At 32.6% G+C, this 9,767-nt stretch overlaps 1 protein-coding gene across 1 annotated transcript in view; it reads left to right on the top strand.

Moving 5' to 3' along the window:
* The window catches only part of SULT1E1 (sulfotransferase family 1E member 1), a 25,082-nt gene extending 22,027 nt beyond the window's left edge, over positions 1–3,055 (top strand). Inside the window, exons 7-8 of the mRNA XM_007112114.3 lie at positions 860–1,040; positions 2,943–3,055. Of these exons, the coding sequence (XP_007112176.2) occupies positions 860–1,040; positions 2,943–3,055 (294 nt within the window). The remainder of the gene's footprint in view (positions 1–859; positions 1,041–2,942) is intronic.
* The last annotated feature ends 6,712 nt before the right edge of the window (positions 3,056–9,767 follow it).

A 9,767-nucleotide genomic window follows, 5' to 3' on the forward strand; every position in this document is an offset into this window, starting at 1 on the left:
AGCCCGCGTACCACAAAAAAAAAAAAAAAAAAAAAAAAAAAAAAAAAAAAATTGTGAGAATACGTATATGGTACAATGGATTTATATAGGGATTTATGGGAGCAAAAATAGAGTTATCTAACTCAAATTGGAATAGTCGAGGAAATCATCCCAAAGAAAGTGATACTTAAGCTGAAGTTTGCCAGGCAAGCTGTAATTTGTAGGACAGAGAATTAGAGAACAGCATTCTGTGTAAAGGGAACTATACACCAGAATAAACATTATAGTTGGTTTTGAGAATCGTTGCATTGAATGATTAAGCCGAATAATAGGGTATGCTATAGAAGTGACTAGAGATGGGGATGTTTGTAGCTATGGTTCATAAAAATCTGATATTGTTCCATGTTGAGTATTTGACTTTTTATACCCTTTCTTAATCTTTCTGGTTCCTTTGCTTCTCACTAGTTACATCATTAAACTAAAAGAAAAATGAAAGCTGTCTGCATATTTGCAACCCAAAACTTGATCTGTCAAAGGGGACTGTAGTTTTTAAGAGTGTATATTATATTCACAGATAGTATTTATTGAGCATGTACTATGCATAAATGACTAAAATATTTTATAAACACCATCTCATTTAGTGTTCTAAAAATCTTTGAAGTTTCTTTTATGTCCATTTTATGAATGAGGAAAATTATGCTTAGAGAAATTAAAAAATACCACTTCCCCAAGAAATGTTTTTGCTCACTAGAAGCCTAATTCCAATATCAGTGGGGGGAAGAGGAGGGAATAAAAGTTTTCTTTCTGTGTCCTTTTTTATCCACAAAGTAATGTATTCAATTTTAGTAACTGAGTCTTCAAAATATTTTTTTCTTCTTAGAATATCAGAAAAGAGGTGATGAAATTGATAGAATTTCTGGGAAGGAAGGCATCAGACGAGCTTGTGGACAAGATTATAAAACACACTTCATTCCAGGAGATGAAGAACAATCCATCTACGAATTACACAATGCTACCGGATGAAGTCATGAACCAAAAAGTATCTCCCTTCATGAGAAAGGGTGAGATAGTCGTGTTATTTGCCTCCATTGCTGTAGGAAGTCATAAATTGAAATAGTTATAGGCAAACATCTATTAAGATCTATTCATGCCTGTGGACCCTGCTTGTTTTCTTCAGAGCTGTTTCACATTTGAGTGACCAGTTCTGCAGAAGCATAAAATATTAGTACCACTACTAATACTACTAATAAATTACTATTACTTGTTGATTACTTGGTATATGCAGCAAATTATATTAAGAATGACCAGCAACCACCCCAGCCTCAGTACTAGCACTAATACCACATTCTACTGCTATTACTTATTAAGTATTTGTGCCTTGGTGCTGCATCACATACATCATATAAATTGTAAATTCTAATTTTAAAAAATTCTAATGCAAGAGTTAAGAGAAAAATTCTATTATAATCTAATTTTGAGATGAGGAAACAAGCTTAGAACAATTAGTCAGCTTTTCCTTAACCAAGTGGAAGGCGTTTTTCAAGACTAAATGACAAATATCCAAACTTATCAAATTGTATACATTAAATATGTACAGTTCTCTGTATATTAAATATACCTCAATAAAGCTGTTTTTAAAAAGACTAAGTTTCAAAACACTTAGTGGCAAATACAGCTTGGCTTAGCAAAAATATCAAATTACAATGAGGTGACATCTATTGGGAGGAGGCATGGTGGTCTTGATGAGACACAGTCAGTTTATAAATCCAAAGGCATGTAGGATATGCAGAGTATTGGGACATCCAGTCTTACTGATATGTGAAGCAGAAACAGAGAAAATCTTGCTCTTGGAACCAAATTGTCAATGAGAGGGTCAGGGATTTTTTTTAAACAATTGGAATAACAAACCTGCCACTGGGTGAAAATAGGGCACACATGAAAGAGAGTTAACATGCAGAGTAAATTTAAATTATTGAATCCTCAGATTATCTCAGTTTCTTTTCCCATAATGTCCTCATATATTTTTAAGATAAAACAACAAACTTAAAATAATGGCCATGTTTGTAAAGGGCTTTGTACTGTTATACCCTCAGACCCCACATGATTCTCAAGACACACATTTTCTATCTTCTGCTTTTTGGGTCTTTTCATTGGGAAAGTTTAGATCTCCTTGAGCTAACAGGGCAATTGAACAATTGATTAATTTAAAATACAAGGTGACTTCCTTCTGTCAGGGGAGGATTGGATGTGATGAAAAGCAAAAGAGAAGAGCCTGCTAGACTATTGTAACACACAGGTGGGAAACGCTGAGGAGCTTCTCTGTCGGTGGCAGCAGAAATGGAGAGAAGGCAATGGCTATGAAGAAACTCTGAATATAAATAAAAAATTAGATATTGTGGTTGAAGGATAACCGCCAAGTTTATGCAGTGGATACCTGCTGTTGCCATTAACCAGGTTATGGAAAAGGTCACCAAAAAAATGCAATTTTGTAGGGAAGGAAATGAATTTATTTTTAAACTGGGTGAATTTGAGATGCTCATATGGAATGAAAGTGGTCATATCAGGTACGCACTTGGATATGAAGACGTAAGTCTGGATTTTAATATTATCAGCATGAAGATGATATTTAATATCTTGGGAGTAGGTAAAACATGGATCTCAGGAGCCCCAACATTTCAGAGGAAATTGGAGAAGAAAAATTAAGTGAAGTATTGATAGCATAACAGGGGAAGGTCAGAGAAATAAATTTGCTGGTTTTTTTGTTTGTTTTGTTTTAACAATCAGGACAAATCCTTGTTTGCACTCTCAAATATATAGTATTTATGGTATATATTTTATTTCTATAATTAAGGATTACAAGAATGAAATTAGATTAGGTGTTAATGAAAGTGATGAATATTAGAAAATTTTATTATTCTGGCTGGAAGACATTATATTTACTGTTTTTTTCTCTTTTGTTACAGGGATTGCAGGAGACTGGAAGAATTACTTTACAGTAGCCCTAAATGAGAAATTTGACATGCACTATGAGCAGCAAATGAAGGGGTCTACACTGAAGTTAAGAACCGAGATCTAGGAAGGGTTTTCTTGACACATCTGAGATTAAAGTGTTCTTCTCATCATTCCTTACCTCTTTTATTTTAGACTAGTAGAGAATGAGTCATGTGAAAGATCATGATCAGGTTCACATGATTACTGAGATCTTCTTATAAAAAAGCAAGAAAGATTTTTTCCCTGCTGTTATCTTTTCAATTTTTTTCCTTTTCTTTCTTTATTACAAATTATTACACAAATCTATAACCTATGAGAATGATGTGGGAACATACAAATTATTGAAGTTGTTAAAGCGTCATCAAAAATAACCAAACATTCCAAATTCTTTAACTTTGTTATTACTTTTTTCCATTTATTAGTACATTTAGTATATACATATACATTTATATACATATATGCATAAATATATATATTTATATGGAATTTGAAAACCTTGACAGAAAGAACTAAAAAATAAATAAATATGAGGGCATAAATAGATCTATTATTTCCTTCGGGATATTTTCTTTCACTTTCTGCAAAATGGCTTAATTTGGAATTTACCTTAGTTTACTGTAAATTTGGGGCATAACAGAACTGATTTCCAGACAATTATAAGTAATCCCAATGAGTGTTATTTATGCTTGAATGTCTTTAGCTAATTTGAAATAGTTATGCTTTAGTATTATTTCTGTCCTATACACAATATAATAAAATTAAGCTCTGTAAAGTTTTAAAGAACATGATATATGCCAGTAAAATAAAATACAAACCAAAGTAAAAGAAGAATTATTATTTTTTTATTTAAACAATGTTGTTTTGGCTTATGTCTCCTATTTTTCTCTATTCTCTTGATCATTTTTTTCTATAGCATGTTTCTTTTAACAGTCAATGCTTCCTTTCTCTAAATCAGAAGACACACAAGATCTCAAAAAATTCACTATGGGTCTTTAGTAGAATAGAATGTCATTACTTACTAAACTCAAAGATCAAATCTAGGGAGAAACTGATATATGTTTTCTTACTCTTTGGGGGAAAAGCTAGGAATTTCTCAGCCCCCTATTTAATAATTGTGATTTTCAGAATAAAAGCTATTTTTTAGTGTAAAATTTAGTGTAAAATTTAGTGTAAAATTGCTATGCATTATACAAAAATTGAAGAGTCTTGAAAACTTTTAAGATTTTGTTTGGGTTGAGGTGGTAATTAGAATCTCAGTCTCTGGAGGGAACAGCTGTTACATACATACACACATGAATATACCTATACACACATTCAGACTCATTCATTATCATTATTCTTTTTCTGAACCATCTGAGATAAAGACATACTCACCCTTAAATATGCCAGTGTCTATTTCCCCCAAATAAGACACTTTCCTGTAAAATCACAGCTATCCAAATCAGGAAATCAATATTGACACAGTACTACCGTCCAATCCACATATTACAATCACATCCATCCCAACTGCTTCATCAAAGGCTTTTTGTTTTTTCCTTCTGGTCCCGGATCCAATCTGAGATAACATGTTGCATTTTATTGTCATAATTCAGATTTCCTTCAGTCTCAACAGCTGCTCAGTATTTTCTGTGTTTCGTGACCTTTGCAGTTTTAGAATATAGACTTTTAATTTTGCACAATATCTTCCAATCTTGCCCATCTCAACTCTCAGGACATACAGAAAAATTGTGGCTCTCTCAGCACATCACATCAGAGGGCATGCAATACCAGCCTGTTGCACAATGGTGTTGTCAAACTTGATCATCTGGTTAAATTGGTATCTGCCCTTTTTCTCTACCATAATGTCACCTTTTCTATCTTTGTGATTGATTAGTATTTTGTGGGGAGATAATCTGAGACTATAATTCACTCCCTTGCATTTGGCATCCATTGATTATTTAGCCTAAATCTTTCACCACTAAAATGATTGCAAATTCTGTCAATAGTTTCTATTTCTATCATTCTTAATTTATTGCATGGCATTATATTATAAGAAAGGAATTTTTCTTTCCCCTCATTTATTTATTCATATCAATATGAACTCATGACTTCCCATTTAATTCAAAAGCTATTATATGTCATATCAAAATTTATTTGATACTCAAAGTATCTCAGTTCTGGCCAGTGGGAGTCCCTTCAAACTGGCTCTGTGCCTTCTTGACATTCCCTTATCATCTTTTGAGAACTTATTTTCTGACATGTAGTTTCCTTGCATCGACCTTGGAACAAGCTATTTTTTCCAAGGAATTTGAGTTAATTTCGTGGAAGATACCATTTAGAAATCAAGATCTGAGTATTTTGTGTGCTCATTATTTCTAGACTGTCATTGCTTCTGAGTCACCTTAGTGCACAGCTATGTCACTCTTCATTTCTCAATATCTTTCTCTATAGATAGATAGACATATAGATACATAGGGGTAAATGAATAGATAAATCTCTCTCTATATATATGCAATTTGAATCGAAGTATATATACTATGAAAAATACAAGTTTACATCTACACCTTTAACTTCAATAATATTATACAATCTTTTCATTTTCCAAACTTCTAAATTATTTCCCATTATCTTTAATGTACTTATTTTTTTTGCTTAATCACACCCCTCTTTCCCCATAGGTAACGAATCTCATGATCATGCTACTATCTGCTCTTGCCTGCCACCTACTTGACCCCTAGATTCACTGCCACTTTTTCCTCACCCAGGCATACTGTTGCCTGCTAGACCCCAGTAACTCTTTAGCCCTTAGTAATGTTACCACTTTCAAGGAAAAGAAATATGAAGTAAAGAAATATGAATTTGAACTTATGTGGTTTTCAGGATTCAATTAAAAACACAGTGGTTATACAAGGCCTCTCCCCCATCTTTTTCTGGGGCCTAGTATCCAACTTTTATCTTCCTAAACCCGCAGGGGTCTCAAAAGCTATGCTCAGCTTCTCAGCCACCTTTCAGGAAATCAGAAGTCCTTATGGGATTAGCAGGGTTCGATTCTCTAGATTTCTGTTTCTTCTGGATTTCTGGAACAGTATTTTCATTATTTCACCAAAGTAAAATAAGCCCCAAAGAAGCAGAAGGAAAGAAATGATAAAAATTTAAATCATAAATAAGTGAAATTGAATATAGAAAAAAAACAATAGAGAAAATTAATAAACTAAAAACTAGTTCTTAAAAAAAAGTCAATAAAATTGACAATCCTCTAGCAAGAGTGGCAAAGATGAAAGGATACAAGACGTAAATCATCAATATCAGGAATGGAAAGAAGAGATGTTACCATAGATTACATAGCCAATAAAAAGATAATAAGAAAATACTATAAATAATTTTATGCACATAAATTTGACAACTTAGAAAAAGATGAACCAATTACTCAAAAACTACAAGCTATCAAAACTCAGACCAGATGAAATATATAACCTGAATAGTCCTCTAACTATTAAAAATTGAATTTTAATTAAAATACTCTTGAAAAAGAAATACCCATTCCTAGGTCACTTCAGTGCAGAATTTTACCAAACATTTAAAGAAGACTTAAGACCAATTTTACACAATCTCTTCTAGGATATAAAAAAGAAAAGAATTCTTTCCAACTCATAAAACCAATATTATCCTGATACAAAAACCAGACAAACATAGTACAAAAAAGAAAACCATAGGTCAATATCCATAATGAACTTAAACACAAAAATCCTCAACAAAAGTATTAGTCAACTGAATCTAGCAATATATATATTAAAAAAACACACAATATGGCCAATTGAAATTCATATTAGATATGTAAGGAGTTTTCAACATTTGAAAATCAATCTATATAGATCACCATATTAATAAGCTAAAGAAGAGTTATCATATGACCATATGAATTGATGTAGGAAAATCATTTGATAGAATTCATTGATAAAAACTCTCAGCAATTTGAGAATAGAGGAAAACTATATCAACTTGACACAGACTATCTGTAAAAAGCCTATAGCTAATATCACACTCAATTGTGAAAAGACTGAATCGTTTCATCTTAAAATCAGGAACAAGGCAAGAATACCTGTTCTCATCATTCTTATTAAACCGGGTAGTAGAAGCTCTGGCCACTGTAATAAGACAAAAATAAATAAATAAATAAATAAATAGCACACAGATTGCAAAGGAAGAAAGAAAACTGCCATGTCATAAGTATACTTAGCAACCTTGTGGACATTCCTTCATGACAAAGAAATTAGGTCATTTGTCAATAACTGGAATGGAACTAAGCCTTCCTGTCAACAGCCATGCAAGTCAAAGAACTTAAAATTGAATTCTCCAATACTAGTCAAGCCATTGGATGGCTGGAACCCCAACCAACAATTTGACTATAACCTTGTGAGAGACCCAGAGCCAGAACTACCTTGCTAAGTCATTCCCATATTCCTAACCCTTAGAAACTGCATAAGATAATAAATGTTTGTTGCTTTATGCTACCACACTTTAGTGTATGTAATTTGTTACACTATAATATATAACGAATCCAATGTAGAACTGGATATCGCAGATACTGAGTGTACCTCTCCAGACAATGCTAATCAATTACAAAGAGAGAAATGGTGACATTAAGATGCACAAAACCTATCAGACTCCAGCTTGATCAATAATCAAAGATAACATTTATTTTGTCTCTCTCCAATCTAAATACAGTTAAACTCCATGAAGGCAGGGACTATGTTTTATTCACTGATCAATACAAAGCCTTGTGTACGGTGACTTGTGTACAGTATATATTCATGAATATTAGATGAATGAATGAATGAATGTCTACCCAGGTACATATGTACATCTCTGTTATTAAAAAGAGTTTAAAAAATAAATTCCTTACTTATACCAATGAAAATGTCATTTTTCTCATTTATATCAACTCTTGAAACCATCGAACATTAATTTTAACTGAATTATATAGTACTTTTGTCCAAATCTCTAAATATTAAGACCAAAGTTGTCTGTAAAGGGAAAGATTTATTGTACATATTTTAGAACAACTACTTATAGGAAAAATTTTAAACCAGTCTCCAACTTAGCAACTATTTTAGGGAAGGCCTGTGAGAAGCAATTATGTTAGCCAGCTTTACTAAAGAAACAAAACAATCTGAAATCTCTCATTACCTACAATAACAGAGGGCTAGTCCTAGTTCATGTTACCTTTATACTGCCATGCATTTCCAGGTTTTAGACAGGCTGAGACTCTGATACATGTTTTTCATTCTGGGACCCAAGCTGAAGAAGCAGCCCCCTTGGGGTACATGTTCATTCTCAAGTTAGACACAGTAAAGAACAAGAGATCCATTGTAAAATGCAATGTCTCTTAAAGCATCATTGGTGTGTTCTCACTTCTGCTCACATTTAATTGGCCAAAGATATCATGGCCAAGTCCAAAGTTATTGGGCAGGAAAGTATATACTCCTTTCCCAGCAAAGTGGAGGACAGTGAATATTTGCCAAGATTAACATCAACTTCCATGATCTTCTCTTACCTTTTTATAGCCTTCATAATCAGAACTGTTGCTATCTATTTGATATTCTACAGGAAGAATTGCATTATCAAGAGTTCAAGCACTTTCTAGTTTCATTCTTAACGCCCGCCATCCCTAAAATTCAGTTATTCATTTTCTTGTTAAGAAAATGCTGAATTTATCACACAGTACTCACATTAAGCCCTCTGAGTCTCCCAATATTTGGCCCAAAGTGTAAGAATCGTTTGTGACTCTTGGGCCACAGTGAAAACATCAAATTGATCCACACCTTAAAGATCATCCTTGTTGCTTATCTATTTTATACACACTAGTTTGTAGCTCTTAAAACCATACCTCTATCTTGCCCTTCCCTTCTTCCCTATCCCCACTGGTAACCACTAGTTTGTTCTCTATATCACATTGCACAGTACTGGGAAATATAGCCATTGTTTTGTAATAACTTAAATGGAGTATAATCTATAAAAATATTGAATCACTATGTGGTACAACTAAAACTAATATAATATTGTAAGTCAACTATACTTCAATTTAAAAAAAAAGAGAGCAAATTAAACAAGGGAGGTATTAGCTGGGCTAAGGTCATGTTAGTCAACTTGCCATGAGATGATCATCTCTGTGAGAATCTTTCCAGTGTAAAAAAAAAAATCATCCATAGTACATTATGCCAAATCTAGTGATTTGAAATCAAATCTAGTGATGAGAAACTAGAGATCTATGCTTTGAAATAATCTTACCCTTAGGTTCAGTCTTATCAAATCCAGGATAGTGTTGATAAAATCCACTGATATGATACTCTCTCTCAAAAACTCACAGTCTTATGCTATGAATAATTCATCTTTAGATTAAGTATGTATTTCCATTTATATCAATCTTGATTTCTACACACACACACACACACACACACACACACACGTTCTGCAAACTTATAAGATTTATTCCTATGTAATATTTACTGTAATTCTTATTATACTTGGTTTTCCATGTGTTGAGATGTTCTTCTTTTCAAAGGCTAAAGACAAATCAGGGAAGTGAGGATGAGAAGTTTTTGTGTTAAAATAATATATAGTTGTGAATATACTATGTCAGAACATAGGTATAAAAGCTCAGATAAATATCTGAAATTTTTTTTTCAGAAATATCTGAAAATTTTTTTCTTATTTTCATAAATAAGAAAGAGAAAATAAGCATTCTGTCAAGGTAAGCAAAAATTTACAACCTATTAAAGAATATAAATGAAATGACGATTTTCCCTATCTCCCTACAT

This window comes from Physeter macrocephalus, chromosome 7 (assembly GCF_002837175.3).
Source record: "Physeter macrocephalus isolate SW-GA chromosome 7, ASM283717v5, whole genome shotgun sequence".
Classification (NCBI taxonomy): Eukaryota; Metazoa; Chordata; class Mammalia; order Artiodactyla; family Physeteridae; genus Physeter; species Physeter macrocephalus.